General features: G+C 35.8%; 1 protein-coding gene across 1 annotated transcript in view; it reads right to left on the bottom strand.

Annotated features, from left to right (window-relative positions):
- LOC106878436 (lachesin) overlaps positions 1-18,643 on the bottom strand; it is a 68,812-nt gene that overhangs the window by 21,816 nt on the left and 28,353 nt on the right. The window contains exons 3-4 of the mRNA XM_089361006.1: positions 14,294-14,446; positions 498-626 (exon numbers count right to left, since the gene is read on the bottom strand). Coding sequence (XP_089217132.1) covers positions 498-626; positions 14,294-14,446 — 282 coding nt within the window. The remainder of the gene's footprint in view (positions 1-497; positions 627-14,293; positions 14,447-18,643) is intronic.

Here is an 18,643-nt window from a genome sequence, read left to right as displayed (position 1 = left end):
TATTATAGAGCTTTCACATTCTTCTTGCAGCACCCAGTTCTGCTGGGTCGGCCAAATTGCCAGAGTGGATGACAAATGAATTGTTGGTTGTGTGCTTGTGTGTAAACTTTAGGGCGGTAGGTAGCACAAACTCTGCAAACATACTTTCAGTTTCTCCTTAAGGACACCGGCATTAAAGTAGAATAATAAGAGTGTCTTACTGCAGAGAAATCTACTTGGACTTTATGGTGCCTTTCATCAATAAAGGTACCATAGTGTCTGAACAAGGCAGGAGCAGGCAGATTGGGTAAGAGAGAGAGAGAGAGAGAGAGAGAGAGAGAGAGAGAGAGAGAGAGAGAGAGAGAGAGAAAGAGAGAAAAAGCTGAGAAATGCTAGATCCACTGGAACAGAAGAAAGCTGTCCCTGTAAATACCAGTATCATTATTGATGTGAACTGATGAACGAAGATAAGTAAAAAAAAAAAAAAAAAAAAAAAAAAAAAAAAAAATCATACTTACAATCGACGGAAACTTTTATTTTTCGACTAACAACGGGTGGAATACCATTTTTGGCTACACATTCATACACATCGTCACAATATCGGCTGACATTATGGATTACTAAAACTTCTCCTTGTTGTCCGATTCCTGAAAATCAAATAGAAAGCACACCTCATTATATAATGCCTTAAAAAGAAAGTAATTTGCTAGTGGCAAGTTGACTGTCCATTTTATCGAAGATGGGAAACCGATTAAAACTTTTCCTATTTACGCTATTGTTGCTTTGTTTTATAAGAGTAGTTCCAGGTTTCACCCAGAGATTTCAAGTAACAGAAAGTTGGACATTTCACTGTGGATGTTATTTATGATTACCAACGATATAGTGTATCTGAAATTTCAGTTTCGATAGAGCTTTAAGAGAATCAAGTGTTTTCAGGTTCATAATGTTTATCTTAGGATGTGGGCAGTACCCATGAAAACAATGTTTTGTAGTTCTGAGGCCTTGTTTTTTTCAGAAAACTGTCCACTGACTGCAAGCGGACTTGTTCATGTTGGTGAGAGGGGGAAAAAAAAAAACAACGCGTTGATTTTTGCTGGTGTATAAACCTCTCAACAAGAATACTACATTCTTCACACACACACACACACACACACACACGCACACACACGCTTCTACATTATCCTTGAGCGTTAACCAACGTATGGTTCGTAACACTGTAATGGTATTCCCTCGATTTAAAAAAAAAGTCGTTTATGCAGTTTTTTGCAGAAAACTCTGCACGGATGATTTGCTTATCGCGATTAAATGTTTACGTTGCGCACCAGCTAACTTCTTCCAGCAAATCGACACTATCTGTACAAGTGTACGGTGTGCCACAGGTCAGATGTTGAAGTGATTGTAGAGCAACTTCAGATGAAGTGTTTTGCTCAAGAACACAAATCACCACCCAGTCGAGGAATCGAACCCACACTCGTGAGCGCAGCACCCTAACCACCAGGCCACGCGCCGTCATAAGGTAACAGCGTAATTATATAATAACTGATGATAATTTTTACATCCACATCAAGACAACTGTTTCTACCTGAAGTCTTCTAAATTCGTTTTGTTTGCCAGGGAAACTACACAACTCACCCCTATTCGTCCAAAAAGAACATTATTTCGGTCGAGGAGGTTACATATCATCTTATTCACTGATATTAGGCGCTTATGCAAGAAAGAAAGGCATGGGATTAGCCTGTATTCAGGGTCATCCGTTTGTAGGGCTTTTTAACCCATCTTTTTGCCAGTAACTCAGGTATTTGAGAAAGTGAATACCTTAATATTTTATGAAAATTTTGCTAGTTTGTGGGTGTAAGATGTACATGTGTTTTATGCAGACATGTAGGATTTTATCTAATCCATGGCATTTTCAAACCTTTTGACGATCATGGCTTCCATTATGTTTACGCTGGGATTTTTTCCATTTCGAAGTGCTACATGATTTAATTTTGTTTTTGCTTTATTTAATTAATTGGCGCTTTGTTTCATTCTCTTTCCACATTTTTCACCAAAATATTTCTATTGTCTCTTGGTTGATTCATTCCGAACAATAATAATCGTTTTGTTATTTAATTCTTTATGTTCTTGCAAAGTTTTATTTTATTTCAGTTATCTGAATCTATCCTCAAATCTGAATTTTCGACAACACGAGCTTTGAATTGATATTTCTTTGTTGAATTAATAATTCTTTTGTGATTTTTAAGATCACGTTCGTCTTGAATTTTAAATTTCTTTATGTAATTTTGTTTTTCTGGGGTAACACTTTTCTGAGCCTATTTCCAATTTCATTTATTCTAGTTATTTCTCTTTTCTCTTACAAGTTATCCCCTGTTGAGTATTTTCGAAACACGATCTGTCTTAGTTCATCTGGTTTTATCTTTTATAATGACGCCTACTGCTTTGGTTACCACATACGCTGTGGTGTATTGGTTAAAGCCTGTTATATCTTTTTTCATTCATTTGCTCTATAATTATTTCTAATGCACAGTTAGCTTTCTTTGTTTGAACTCTGTTATCTTGTATGATATTTTAATGGTTTCTCTTCTGTCTATCATTTGTGTACACTTTATCTTGTCAAACATTTATTCAAATCCGTCCGCCATATTTTCTAAATGACTGCATTCATTTGTGCTAACTTTAATTGTTGTTTTTTATTACCACTACTTTGCAGTGTTATGGTTGGCGGTGTCTATTCCTTGTTTACTATTACTTCATCTCTATTGGGTTGCAGAGTATATTGTGCTGTGGTTCTTGTTTGTGTTATATTCCATTGTGATCGTAGAGAGGACTGTATCGTATTAGTATCCTTTAGTTGTTTTCTAGGTCTCTTTTCTATTTGTCTTTCTCCTTCAAAGCTTTTTTTGTGTCTGCTTTTGAAATCTCTTCGTGCATTTAATGCTTGTTAATTCTGAACAATACTTGGAATCACTTTTTCGCTATGTTTGGTTAGTCTGTTCCATGATATTACACGAAGGGCTTAGGCTGCAAAATAAAGCATTTATCATCCGTTAGTATTTGGCTCTGATCTATATCCGCTCAATTCTTTTGTATAGTTGTAACAAAGATTTAGCTGTCCTAAGTGAGCTACTGCTTCGTTATGCGGTTTCAAATAATTAAATTTCTTAACCGAATAGTTTTACCTCTTATATTTTACATGTTTCAGTCATTTGGCTGCGGCCATGTTTGAGCACCGCCTTCAAGGAGGTTTAGTCGTACAAATCGAACCTAGAGCTTATTTTTTAAAGCTTAGTACTTATTCTGTCTTATTTGCTAAACTGCTAAGGTATGGGGACATAAGAATACCAACACCGGTTGTCAAGCGGTGATGGGAAGGGAGCACAAACACTGATACAAAGATACACACACACATGTATACATTCGTTGATTTCTTCCAAGGAATCTAATGCTTTCTTCTAGAGAATCTAATGCTCTTAGCTTAGTTTTTCCTTGGGGCTGGCCAGATTGGAGCAATATCGAGTATAACCAACAGAAATTGCAAAGATGATCTGGAACTCGAGTGAGGAAAGAAAACCCCGAATGACCCGTCCTTGTTTTCTTTGTATCGTCTGTCTGGATGTGTTGTCCCTTCCTTGTATCATCTTACTGTCTGTCTGCGTTCTTGTCCCATTTTGTATATATATATATATATATATATATATATATATATATATATATATATATATATATATATATATATATATACCAAATCTACCAAATCTACTTACAAGGCTTTGACCGGTCCGAGGTTGTAGTGCAAAACAACTACCCAAGGTGCCACATAGTGGGACTGAACCCAGAAGTATGTGGTTGAGAGGCAAGCTTCTTACCGCACAGCCACGCCTGCGTGTTTCGCAATTGATTTTTCGATTCCAGACATTTTAAGAAAATTATTGCTAAAATATCTGCTGTAACAATAGGTCTTGGATGTTTTTGATCTTTTGAATAATTTATATCTTTTACATTGGTGACATTTGGGCCTTAATAGCTGTGAGAATATGAAAAAAAATGAACAACTGGAAACAAATTTAACATTAAAATTAACACCAAAATTGAGCCTCTGTTTATGAAAACAATATAACCAACAATCATCTAAGAAATTATTAAAAGAAAAAAATAATAAATACGACAATTAAGTAAACATATACACTTACAAACACAGGGAATACAATTTGAAATTTAAAAACTGAAAATTGCATGGTATAAACACTAGTGACCATAACGCAGACCTACATGATATAAAGTAAGCTGCAAAAAGTGCTAGGATTACAACTCAAAATGATGTTCTAGACGAGTGTCGTATTCACTCAAGGAAAGAAGCATGACTGTAGCAACATATAAAAGAGTATGCTTCTTTGCTTGAGAAATTTATCTAAAATCTAGTTGATTGGCTGGTGCCGCAAGGCGTGTAACATCAGAACTCGAGGAACACAGCCAAACAAAGGTGATGGTGGCGATGATACTTGGTTTGTCGTCAACTTTGGAGCAGAATATGGCAAGCGGTGAATGCTGAAGAAACAAGAAATGACTTTATACCTCTTCTAGGAAGAATATCTCCCCGCCAAACGATTTCTACTGTCACATGTACAATAACTGTGCTATCTACGCAAAAGCACCAATTTTATGACTTTCATCTTTGCGCCTACATCGAAGAACAGTTTCTGGATAGCTATGTGGTCTTCAGGAGTCATCGAATCTTGTATGTTTATATAAACAGGAAGTCACTGAAAACTAGAGAGAGCCAGAGAAAACTTCCTCACTAGATCTAGACGAAACGTCACGCTCAACATCCTGGAATCCATATAGCGTGAAACAAAGACCAGAACGGTTGTATATAAAACCTCAGCTAGAAAAAGTAAGAAAACAGAGCAGACGAATCTGGGGCACCAAACACATCCACATGAGATAAATGCATAGCTCAGTAGAGCTGAGATCACCTTTCTCAAGTTTCACTTGAAAAGGGAAGTGAGGATGGAGAGGGAAGTGCCGCCTTTCCAACAATTTTATTGAAAGGTGGGTGAATGCGGCAAAAATAGACAAGGTGAATGGGGCTACTCTAAGCACGCTAATAAACTGAAGGGACAGGAAGAAGAAAGGGCACTTGTACTAGTAGTCAACGCAATTGCGGTTTTGTGACGTTCCCACAAGCAGTCCAATGAAGTTCTCCTCTTTTGGGGAAATTATTTATTGTAGAAATTATTATTCTTGCTAATTTCTTTTGCAGACCCCTTTAGGTAATTCCACATTATATGTCCTGTATGTCTTTATCTACTTCTATCCGTTTCATTTTTTTCTAGTGATAGCCGTGTAGGTGTGTTTCTTGCCATCGTTTTATCATAGCATTCTTTAGTCCCGATTTAAGTTTAGAATTATATGTTTCATTGCATCTGTTGTTGTTGTTGTTGTCGTTTATCAGTTAAAATAAATTCTTCATCTTATACTCTTAGATCTTATGTACTCATGTGAATGGCTTTCTGTTTTAAACTGGGTTTTCTGTTTAATTCTTTTACTGCTTTATGTTGAATACCTTTGTTTTTGCTTTTGTTTTGGTTAATTCAACTTAGTTAATTTCTCAATGAAAAACCACTCCAAAAAAAAAAAAAAAAAATTAAGTATGACGTTTTCCTTGCTAATAACAAAAGGAGACTGGCGATTGATGTACACATCTTCAGTGCATAGTGGAATGGAAACAAATGTCTTCTTTACATAAAGAAAAAAAAAATCTTATTTAAAATAAAAAAATAGACAAGAATTCGTGTTTTGTAAAAATAAGTCAAAGGATTCTTTGAGAAACGTGAAGTGAGATATTAACTCTATGTACAATAACATAAATGTTATCACTGTGGATATTAACAATGTCGTCATGAATCAGTGATGACAGCTTCGTGGACGGTGATATGAATAGCAAGAATAGGAATGCTACTGCTGTCGGAATACAAGATCCTTTGCTAGTGTAATTGTGAACTCGAAAGAACCAGATTTGACAAGGTAAAAGAGGGTCAATAAGTCGATATGTCAAGTAAGGTCATAATTCTTAGTCAGAATATTTTGTTGAAGAGAGTGACTAAAGGAAACAGCGACGTATCTGCTTCTCCCTGGAAAATAGTCTGGGTTTTGAGATTTGAATATGAAAAAGAAAAGCATTATTCTATGCGTGACAGGGAGCTTATACGTCGGAAGAGTCTAGAGTTATCCGAATGATAAGACTAATGCTAAAAATAGGAGAGGAGGAGGTGGTTATGATGTAGTCAGCTTTCCTATGGTGCAAGCTAAAGTATTAGTAGCTGCTACAGTATACTAAGCGTTGATGTGGGAGAGTAAGTGTCACGTGTATGAGCGAGGAACTAGACACACAGCCGTGATGACATTTGCGAATCTGCGAGAAAGAAAATTTGTGAAATGATTTGGAGGGGTAAGTATGGGGTAGGATCGATCTCGTAACCTTAATGACATCCGAGTGCCAGAAGGTAATCCTGGAAATATACTCGATCTTTAAATTGGTCAAGAGGTGGAGTAGAAAAGAAAGGAAAAGTGCTACATTTCTTGAAGTAAAACATCATCTCAAAGCATTTTATACTGGTGAAAAGTAGACGAAACAGCATACATTAAGAGTCGAAACAACAGCAGGTCCTTCAGGTACAAAGGAAAGGCTGCTGTTGCTTTTGCTGCTGCCAAAACAATATAGTTCCAGGAATGGCCAGGAAGACAAAAGACAAAATGAAGTCACTTTCTCATTATAAGTAGCATCAATGATCGCGGAGTGCGTTATCCAAATGCATGGAAAGGTGTCCGTCTTCAGTATTGAAGTAACTCTTCTTCGGTCATCTCTGTGTTGGAGTGAAGATATTTCTAGGCAATCCCTATAGTCCATCGTCTTGCAACTAGAGAAAAGATAGGTAACCTGAAGAAGAGTAACAGGGACACTAATTAACAAAGACAATCCTGAAAGCTTGTGACAAAACACTTCGCGAAGCAAGTATTCTAGCCAGCAGCATTGTTGTCTCTCAAATCCTGTGACCTCTGCAGCGCCTCCCCATCTCACGTGTCTCCTCCTGTTCTGTTTAGTCTATAGACACGCGAGAAGAAAGAATATACAGTGCGTGTATTTATTTGGCAAAAAATTACCATCCCGAAGTATAACAATATATGATGTAACCTAATATATAAAAACATAGTTACTTTAATTAATTAATTGACAATAGAGTAAATTATATTTTATCTTTCTAAAAAGTGACTAGTAAATAAATGCATTAAAAAGTATTAGTTTAACGACTAACACAATAAATTTTGTAACATCTAACAGACATTTCCAGAAACCTAGATAGCAGTGCATACCCTACTTTGTCAAATATATTTGGAAATAACATTCATTTCGACTACTTTGAACAAAAGTTCTGGCAGGAGTGGCTGTGTGGTAAGCAGCTTGCTTACCAACCACATGGTTCCGGGTTCAGTCCCATTGCGTGGCACCTTGGGCAAGTGTCTTCTACTATAGCCTCGGGCCGACCAAAGCCTTGTGAGTGGATTTGGTAGACGGAAACTGAAAGAAGCCCGTCGTATATATGTATATATATATATATATATATATATATATATATATATGTGTGTGTGTGTTTGTGTGTCTGTGTTTGTCCCCCCACCATCGCTTGACAACCGATGCTGGTGTGTTTACGTCCCCGTAACTTAGCGGTTCGGCAAAAAGAGACCGAAAGAATAAGTACTAGGCTTACAAAGAATAAGTCCTGGGGTCAATTTTCTCGACTAAAGGTGGTGTTCCAGCATGGCCGCAGTCAAATGACTGAAACAAGTAAAAGAGTAATTTACATAATTCTGTAAGCACATACATATATTTTCCCCAAAACACTATAACATGCTATATCATTATCTTTCTATGTTGAGTATATTTTTTAAAAGAATATACACAGTCATGTTATTCTCATTGTTCCAGCCATTGTTATATACTTTCTACAGTAATACATTTTCGTAAGTTTCTCTAATTAAGTTCTTCAGTCGTATGCAATACTTCACAGTTGTCCTTTACATACCTAATAAACACAACATGTAATTTTATTATTCGTTATATTTCTACAACTTCACTTTCTGTACCGATGTCGTTATCTTTCACGACTGACTGCTATTTGCAAACAAACAGCTATATAAGCCCTCTTTAAAACAACTAACCCCCTACCAAAGAAAAACTACCTGCGTTTTCCTTTCTACCCAAGTCCACACTATATTCAATTTTCAATCAAAAACATTGTTGACACAGAGATGTTTTAAATCTAAAGATATGTAACGTCTTTAATATTCGCAAATTATTATCTTTTCCTTTTCTCCTGTAGCTAAAGCCGGCATTTATACCACCGTTGCCGCTTTATTAATATTATTTGTGTTTCTCTCTCATTTCTTTTTCTCATGTTCTTCTTTCTGCTTTTTTTTTTCTCTTTTGCTCTGTCTTTCATTCTATCCTTTATACATCTGCTGTGCAACACTTTTCATAAAAAAACGTCTTTACAAACCTTAATACTATCCATTCCAATAACCAATCGTATTACGTATTTACTTTCAAATAATTTATGATCCCTAAGGCAACACAGATTGTATGTACGTTGTATGCATGTTCTGTGGTAAATCACTTTCGCTCGATGAGGCGAACCACGAAATACAGATGCCTGTTATTGAAGATTCAGCTTATATTAAATTTTATATTACTTGATCGAATATTTTCTTTTCGTGTTTGTATGCATTACTGTGCATCTAATCATATTATTGTATCAACCTTGTAATAATAGAACATTCTATACAAATTGATCATCACAGCTGAATCATGTACATTCACGAGTTGAACTTTTTGAAAAACACAGTTCTATTACTATGACAAAAATATTTTACGGAATGTCACAACGCTATATTGTACTGTAGAATGTAGCCATAGAGTTTTAGCTAAAAAAAATCAATGTAAATATCGTATCTTTATAAATAACATTTTCACTAACAGTAAACGAGAAATTATCCGGGACTACTTTCAATTCTTGAGTTTGGATTTCCTCAGAGTCTGAGTACCAGTCTGAACTGATCATGGAATCTGGTTCTCTATCTGTTACAACGACAAGTGTCCCGGCTGATACGTTCAACCAAAGAGCCTGTTCGAGAAATTAATGTGAGCACTTCACACAGGTATGCGAACTCTTAACATAGTTCTCAGGGAGATTCAGCGTAACAAATATACCTTTCTGAAAATAGTAGCTAAAAAACAGAAAAAGAAAAACAAACTAAAAGCAGTAGAAATGCAGGAACAATTGTGATGGTGCCATGAAGTAAACATGCTTCAGATACACTCGTTTATTCATACAAACGTAACTGAGATGAAATATGTCATAAATAACAGTGACAAGTGAAATATACACCGCCGGAAGTGAAAGAAAACTTAGAAGATTCTCTGATCTTTTTTATCCTTTGCCAGGGTGAATGTGAGAACCATGCTATTAGCTGATCTTAGAATAGATAGGAGAGGATCCCAATTAACAACTTTATCTCACTCACTATAATTTTTTTCTACTTTGAAGTAAAATTACTCTTTATATATTTTCTTCTACCATAGAGCTATGCCTTAGAAATTTTAACCAGAATAACGCAGGCAAGAAATCAATTATTAGTGGGTTCCCTTAACAAAATGTAGTGCTAGTAGAGACCAGCATGATGTGGTCTCATTTCTTAATATGGCTAAAAGGACAGAACCAAGGATCTTTAACATTACAGCTATTGCACTGTTAGGAAATAAGGAAAAGGACCTCACTGGTGTTGGCAAGTCATGTCTATGCAATCGCTTTATGCCACCTTTAGCCAGATTACTATATATACATACAAACGTTCACACTACACACACACACACACACACACATGTATGTATTTATGCGTACACACGCACACATGTATGTATTTATGCGAACACACACACACACACACACACACACACACATATATATATGGTTCTTTCAGTTTCCGTCAACGAAATCCACTCAAAAGGTCTTCATCGGCCCGGAGCTGTAGTAGAAGACACACGCCCAAGGTGCCTCGTAGTGGGACTGAACCCGGAACCATGTGGTTGAGGAGTAAACTTCTTACCTCACATCCACAAAATACGAAAAAGGTTCAACAATCTTTAAAATACAAACTAAAAGCTTTCAACAAATCTACAACACTTTTGTATAAACAAAACGGAATATAACTGAAATCCGGTCCTTTACCGATGTAATTTTCTATTGGACGGTTTGCATGTTCTTTCATTCTTTACTCTTTTACTTGTTCCAGTCATTTGACTGTGGCTATGCTGGGACACCGCCTTGAATGGTTTTAGTCGAACAAATCGACACCAGGACATATTAAAAAAAAAACGTGGTAGTTATTCTATCGGTTCTCTTCTGCCAAACCGCTAAGTTACGAGGATGTAAGCACATCAAAACCGGTTGGCAAGCGGTGGTGGGGAACACACAGAGACTTAAAGACACACACACACATAGGTATATATATATATATATATATATATATATATATATATATATATATATATATATATATATATATATATGTATATATATATATATATATATATATATATATATATATATATAATATAGGATAAAATCTTTATAAGAATTTATCAAGTAGTCAGCGTGAAAAAACCCCATAAGGAAAAAAAACTCATCGTTTTTTCACCATAAATATATAATTTATATAAGGGCATTAACTATATAGTAATGCCTCACGCTTAGAGGGACTAAAAAAGTCAAAAACTACCAAAAAATAAGCAACATATTTACCGAAAGCGAGGGAATGCGACTTTCAAAAATTAATCTCCTAAAAACATTTAACTTAACGGCAAACCACTGGTTTCTCAATTAATACAGCAAAAACTGTGAAGTAAGCTGCATCTTTTGTTCATCAGTACACGTATGGTCGAGGCACATAAAAAAATAAACAAAAATCAACATACCACGATGTACCCAACAATAGTACGATGACTTCTGTTCATCATTATATATCCGTGAAAGCGGTTAGAATTTATCCGGTTGCATCTCAGTAACACGTGCTTATGCAGAATAATATTGAGCACTGAATATATTCTAATTATTTATAATATAATATAGGATAAAATCTTTATAAGAATTTATCAAGTAGTCAGCGTGAAAAAACCCCGTAAGGAAAAAAAACTCATCGTTTTTTCCCCATAAATATATAATTTATATAAGGGCATTAACTATATAGTAATGCCTCACACTTAGAGGGACTAAAAAAGTCAAAAACTACCAAAAAATAAGCAACATATTTACCGAAAGCGAGGGAATGCAACTTTCAAAAATTAATCTCCTAAAAAACATTTAACTTAACGGCAAACCACTGGTTTCTCAATTAATACAGCAAAAACTGTGAAGTAAGCTGCATCTTTTGTTCATCAGTACACGTATGGTCGAGACACATAAAAAATAAACAAAAATCAACATACCACGATGTACCCAACAATAGTACGATGACTTCTGTTCATCATTATATATCCGTGAAAGAGGTTAGAATTTATCCGGTTGCATAAATAATTAGAATATATTCAGTGCTGAATATTATTCTGCATAAGCACGTGTTACTGAGATGCAACCGGATAAATTCTAACCTCTTTCACGGATATATAATGATGAACAGAAGTCATCGTACTATTGTTGGGTACATCGTGGTATGTTGATTTTTGTTTATTTTTTATGTGTCTCGACCATACGTGTACTGATGAACAAAAGATGTAGCTTACTTCACAGTTTTTGCTGTATTAATTGAGAAACCAGTGGTTTGCCGTTAAGTTAAATGATTTTAGGAGATTAATTTTTGAAAGTTGCATTCCCTCGCTTTCGGTAAATATGTTGCTTATTTTTTGGTAGTTTTTGACTTTTTATATATATATATATATATATATATATATATATATATATATATATATATATATATATATATAACGGGCTTCTTTCAATCTCCGTCTACCAAATCCACTCAAAAGGCTTTGGCCGGCCAGAGGCTATAATAGAAGACACTTGCCCAAGGCATCACACAGTGGGACTGAACCCGGAACCGTGTGGTTCTGAAACAAACTTCTTACCACACAGCTAGGCCTGCGCCTATATATATTACACACACACACACACACACACACACACACACACACACACACACACACACACACACACACAACACAATAGCATACTAGACTGCATTAATTCTAAAATTGAGGAAAGTGCATCTAGCTTAGATATTGATTATATAATTGAGTATTTAGCATTATAGAAATGGAGTGTCACCTTTAAGGATGATAAAAGTATTTTCCTGAGCAATCCACCCACTGTACATATCAAAGCAAATAATCGTTCAAATAGGTATTGTTATTAAATATTTTTTTAGACAAAATAATCACTGAAATTAAAGACATTTTCAGTTTACCATTATGGAACAACAGTATTTCAGTTTATAAAGTGGTTCAATAACACCTAATAAACAAAAGATATATTCACCCAGTTTGATATAATAGATTATTACCCTTCAATTACCAGATTCTGGCTGCAGAAAACATTAACTTTCATTAGCAATCACATTTCCATTAGTGAAACCGATATTAAAATCATTATGCCAGGGAGAAAATTGCTTTTATCATTCAGTAAAGAAAGATGGTAATTCTTCCTTTGATGTTAGTATGGGGTCAAGGGTCTCGGCAGAAATTGGTGAATTAATCTGTCATTTTATATTACTCCCGATACGCACGGAGTTTTAATTTTTTTTTTATTGGACGGTTTATACCGTAATGATGGTTCTCTAAACTGCGTCATAAGAAAATTTATTTAATGACCTGAATTCAAAAATTACTGTTAACACCAATGCTAAAATAGTTAATTCATGACATCACATTTAATTTATGTTCTTGCAAATATCTCCCTTATAGATAACTTTAAAAAATTAGTTTTACCACAACAATTCCTACCAACCATCAGTCGCCCTAAGAGATCATTAAAAACTATTAACCCTTAATTCTCTAGAACCTCATTTGATGAAAATGTATTCGACTATACAGCAGAACGCCATAAAACAAACCTTTATCATAGTGTGATTTGAGAAGCAATAAGAAGACTCCTAGACCAAAAATACTGAATACTCAATATACTCTAGTGAAATATTCCTCATAATTTTGACGTATTTGCTTTGGTAGAATTTACCCAAACACTGTAGAAAGACACTGTATCATCACAAATACAATAAAACCTTTTAGCAAAGCAATTTGAAGGTCAGGTATTCTAATCTAGCTAAAGTTGTGGGATCCTTATAGAAAATCAACCGTATATAATCAACACATATTTTGTATTGAAAACAGAACTGTGTTATTGTTTTATCTTTTATTATTGTTGGTGATACATTAATGTTAGATTAAATATCACCACTAAATTTAAATATATTGTTGAAACTTAACCAGGTAAGAAGCTAAAAACAAACAATGAAACTGATAAATCCTTTTGTTTGTGTGAGGGTTGGAAACTTCACGACTCCAAATGTCATAATATACTCTCACGACGCTTTACTTTGTACTTGTAAGCGACAATAATAATGCATTGCGTCACACAGCATAAAACCCTACATAGGAAAAAGTTAGTAAACAATTCCTGTATAGTATATAGAATCCCCGAGAAATTTAGGTGATTTATGGTTAAACAATGCTGATAGCACAGTATATTGCAAACGGATAAAACACGCCGGCTAGTAACAGAAATACGCATCAACAGTCAATAATTAAAATGCAGGCGGAAAAGTCTACTCCAATCACATTAACCTCGTCTATTCTAGAGAGGCTAGGACCTAGCCAACACCACTTCGTTCAGTATATCAAGACAAGGAGGCGATGGTTTGGTGGAGTGTTACCATTCCTAACAAGCTGTTGGGAGTCATGCGAAAAAGAAAAGAGAAAACTAGAATGCATTCGTGTTTTCATTACATCATCGATAAAATCTGATACTCACACACATTCTTATACACACACACACACACACACACACCCACACACACACAATGCTCTTATACGCAGACACATATACATAAAATGGTAGTGTGCCGTATTAGCCTTAAATATGATAGCCAAGGCAGACTAAAAAACATACATACACACATACATACTTACAACACATGCACGTAGATGTATATACATGTGTCAAAAACAGCATGCTATCAAGTCGTTTTAATCAAAATCCGAAGCACTTACTTTCCATTGTAGAATAGTCATTACTGGCTGATTGTCGATACCACGTGACGTTTGGGTGTGGAATACCAGTAACATTGCATATTAATGTAACTGTGTCACCTTCTCGTACCTCCATATCTGTACTGGACAAATGACTGATTATTGTTGGTGGCACTGTGGTAGAAAAGAAAAAAAAAACAAGCAAACACAAAGGTGAAAAACATGAATATTAAAATATTTAATAACATAGAAACACATGTACGTACATAAATGCTTACATATATGCATATACATATGCACATCTATCGATCTCGCACGACATATATGTGTGTGTGTGCATGCATATACATACATATACAAAAGGGTACTGAAACTTTCAGGTTCCGTCTACCAAATCCAATCACAAGGCTTTGGTTGTCCCAAGGCTATAGTAGAAGACACTTGCCCAAGGTGCCACATAGTGGGACCGAACTCGGGACCATGTGGTTAGGAAGCAGGGTCCTTACCACACAGTCACTCCTGCGCCTGGGAGCCACAAACACACACATTTATTCGAATCTATATGAAGCCCTGTGCGTGGTAGTTTGCAGTGCAGAAAATATATCAAGAGTAGAGTAATCCTATTCATAATATATTGAAGCTTTATCTCTCCGTTCTCCCATCTGTAATCCTGAAAGCCAGCCTCTGTGGAACACGCCAGAGTTCTACAGTGGTTGGAGAAATTATTCTAATTAATGTAAAAAAAATAAAATGTTGAGCAATATAAATAAGTAATATTAGCTGCAGCTCATGTATTATAGGGAAAGTGACAGTTTATATTATGGAAAACCAGCAGTTTACATATTTAGCGCAGATTTAAATTAGTAATACATTAATTTTTGCGATGATAGCATAAATGACAGCAAAGCTTTACATCTTCGTATTAATGCTAAGAATTTGAATATCATATGGTTTTAGATCATAATTTCGCAATTAAAATTAAAACTGAGCATAATTTGGAGGCAAATGATAGATTAGTTCACTTAAGCACGGCTCTCTTGCTGAGTTTAGCTGAATCATATGTTCCTTTAGTTGTAATGATTTTAATGATGACTGGATGTAAAACAATACAAGCTAGTCTGACACTGGGGATGTCATCTGTGTGTGTATCTGTGTGTGCGCACCAGTAGCATTTGTATGTATGTGAGTATTTAACATCCTCTTAGAACTTCAATATAACAGAAGATAAAAGATACATAGATGTATGAGTGTGCGTATATGCCAGTAGCATTCGTTTGAATCTCTCTCTCCTTTTCTCTTTGTATTGCACGTTCAGTGTTATCATCCTCTCTCCACAGCGTGATAGATTGGTGTGATAGATTGTTTATACCGCAGGAATCTGTCCTTAGCACTGATATAATATATAGATGCTACAATAACTTGTAAACTATAAGCTACAGTGGTCTGAGTTAGTAGTAGAGGCTCTGGTTGTCTCACAACAGTATTTGTACACGCTTTTCTATTTTCAATGTTTATGAAAACTGCCTCAGTTGGATAGGTCATGCGACGTAAACAAAAGATGTGTGAACTGTATAAGTTCAAATGATCTGTGGTATCGCAATTGATAGCTGGTTTGCTTGGCTGTTCAATATATTTATTTGTAAGAGGTCTGACTTGTTCTTCTGGTAACTAGGCCATCTGCGGTCATTCTATGAAAATGTCAGTGAGAGGTACTTGTTTGTAGAGAAGCCAGAGCTGTTGAAGCGAAATTCTTCAGAATACCAGTGAATAGAAAAGAAATTTGACTCTTTGAAATATTCTTTCTCTTGTTTGGGTCAATACATGAACGCTAAACTCGATAATTCAGAATAGCTGTGTGTTGTAATGTCATTATACGTGTCTTGAAACCAATGGACATCTGAACCCGAAAACTATGGGTCCATAACTTATGTAAATCGTGTCTATAAATTATGCACAAATTCTTTGACTGTATTTGCCTGATATAGCTTTGAAACACAAATTGGTGACTGGTAAGCAGACTAAAAGAAAGAAAGGGATCCGGTTTTGTGCTGTGCAGTTCCTAATCAGCAACGTTGAGGATCAAAACAGCAACTCCGAAGCCTGCTGAATGTATAGCCACGCTATAGACAGGTTTTTATTTCTGTCCGTTACTTATTGATGCTAGAGTCACTACACCTTACCAAAGTTCACATGATCAACAGAGCTATCGATGAGAACTGAGGCAACTACCATTGTCACAAACAGAATTAGGTTATTGATCGGAATATTCCAGAGTGACAGCTTATCTGTAATATTGTTTATTCCAATAAGGAACACCTTCTAAGACCTGTTTACGAAATGACAAGACTGCATATTTGGATATGTAAAGGAACAAAGAATTAATGTCAGCTACACGTTGTTTTGTTGATAAACTTAACATGTATTCCTGTAATATTCACAAAACCTAAAGACATACATATTTCTCACTGGACAAAGGAATGGGATTTCGTAAAAATAAATGCTCACATTTTGTAGTCAAGAAAAGATTATCCAAACCAGACAAGAAATACATAATACGAATGGTTTGTATTTTTCGAAAGAAGAATACCAAAATTATCTCGATATTGATTGGGTGTTGGGTATTGTTGCTGTGATTAAAGTTAGGGTGGCAAAAAATATTTCTATATTTCGGAAGTCATGAAATTCATAGCCGTTCGCGTTCAATAATTTTGCTGTGCCAATGCTGTTATCGTCATTGGTAATACGGGACAGTGGAGGCGCAATGGCCTAGTGGTTAGGGCAGCGGACTCGCGGTCATAGGATCTCGGTTTCGATTCCCAGACCAGGCATTGTGAGTGTTTATTGAGCGAAAACACCTAAAGCTCCACGAAGCTCCGGCAGGGGATTGTGGCGAACCCTGCTGTACTCTTTCACCACAACTTTCTCTCACTCTTACTTTCTGTTTCTGTTGTGCCTGTAACTCAAAGGGTCAGCCTTGTCACACTGTGTCCCGCTGAATATCCCCGAGAACTACGTTAAGGGTATACGTGTCTGTGGAGTGCTCAGCCACTTGCACGTTAATTTCACGAGCAGTCTGTTCTGTTGATCGGATCAACTGAAACCCTCGACATCGTAAGCGACGGAGTGCCAACAACAACAACAACAACAACAATACCGGACAGGACACTTAAAGAGATCGGCAACTTGGACATCAAGGCTGAAAATATATTTACCAATACAGGTAACATATACATCAAGAGTGATACTAAGGGAAACTGTTGAACAGGAATTGAAGCAGGGATATAGCGTCGGCAAAAATAGCATTGAAATGCACGCATCGTATCAGTCAGAAAGCAGCTATTAAACAGTAGCCAAAGGATAAATGAGCACATCAGCACAAGATTGAATATAGAGTAGGTGAAGGACTGTAGTATAGGCACTCTATATCCACAGCCGTTCCACGTGAACCAAGGGTTGCTGACCTAAACTAAGTAAACAGAATCACTTATCATAACAGTAGAAATTATGCTTGGATGCATATCCAGCAAGTTAGAGGATAGCAGCAGAATTTGCGGAGTGAGTAACCTTTCGTAGCTCTTTAAAAATAAAGAAGAACTGGCGTAACATTCCAATTACAACACGCACTTGCTATAAACACAATAGGCCAAGTATTCTTCTCCGGGAGAGAGAACAAAAACATGCATTGTTACAGAGACCAGCTGCACGGAAATGTGAAAAATAAACCAACAGAAAATCTATTTTGCAATAATGAACTTACAGCTCTTGTATCCGCGCAATTTATTTTCAGTTGTATATATTACCATAGGTGTAATGATCTATGCAACGACAAATTTACACAGAAATCTTGAAATGCTGGGATTTTAAAACAAATTAACAAAGTAATTCGCATTCTTTAAATGCAACCGATTGGCAATAATTTATCAAACATTTCAAGAGAAGATTTGTCAAACATTCCAAAGATTTTCAAGTTCAATTTGCTAAATATGTACATCATCTAATGTATGCATATGACATACACGTATGGTAATTAGGAATACGAAGAAGCACATACACGTATACACAAAAGATGAGTGTAAATATATTCACATCATCAAAGGGAAGCATTGGCTATACACCCAACTACACCGGGCGTACACATAGGGAATGCACATAGGGCATACACTCACGTGCATAAAAATGATCACGTACTTAAGAGGCATGTGCACTCATGACATGAGTGGAAGTATACCTATGCTTCCATACACGGATATATACAAGCAATAACTCATATATTACAAATCATTGAAACTCTCTTGATAAAGCAAACGTTTCATTAATGACCGGATTTAGCTCTGCGAAGAAAAACTTGAATAAATATCGAAGAAAAAATGC

The sequence above is a fragment of the Octopus bimaculoides genome, chromosome 12, assembly GCF_046866305.1.
Source record: "Octopus bimaculoides isolate indiv1 chromosome 12, ASM4686630v1, whole genome shotgun sequence".
NCBI lineage: Eukaryota > Metazoa > Mollusca > Cephalopoda > Octopoda > Octopodidae > Octopus > Octopus bimaculoides.
The sequence above is the reverse complement of the archived record's forward strand: the minus strand, read 5'-3'. Positions and strand labels throughout refer to the sequence as shown.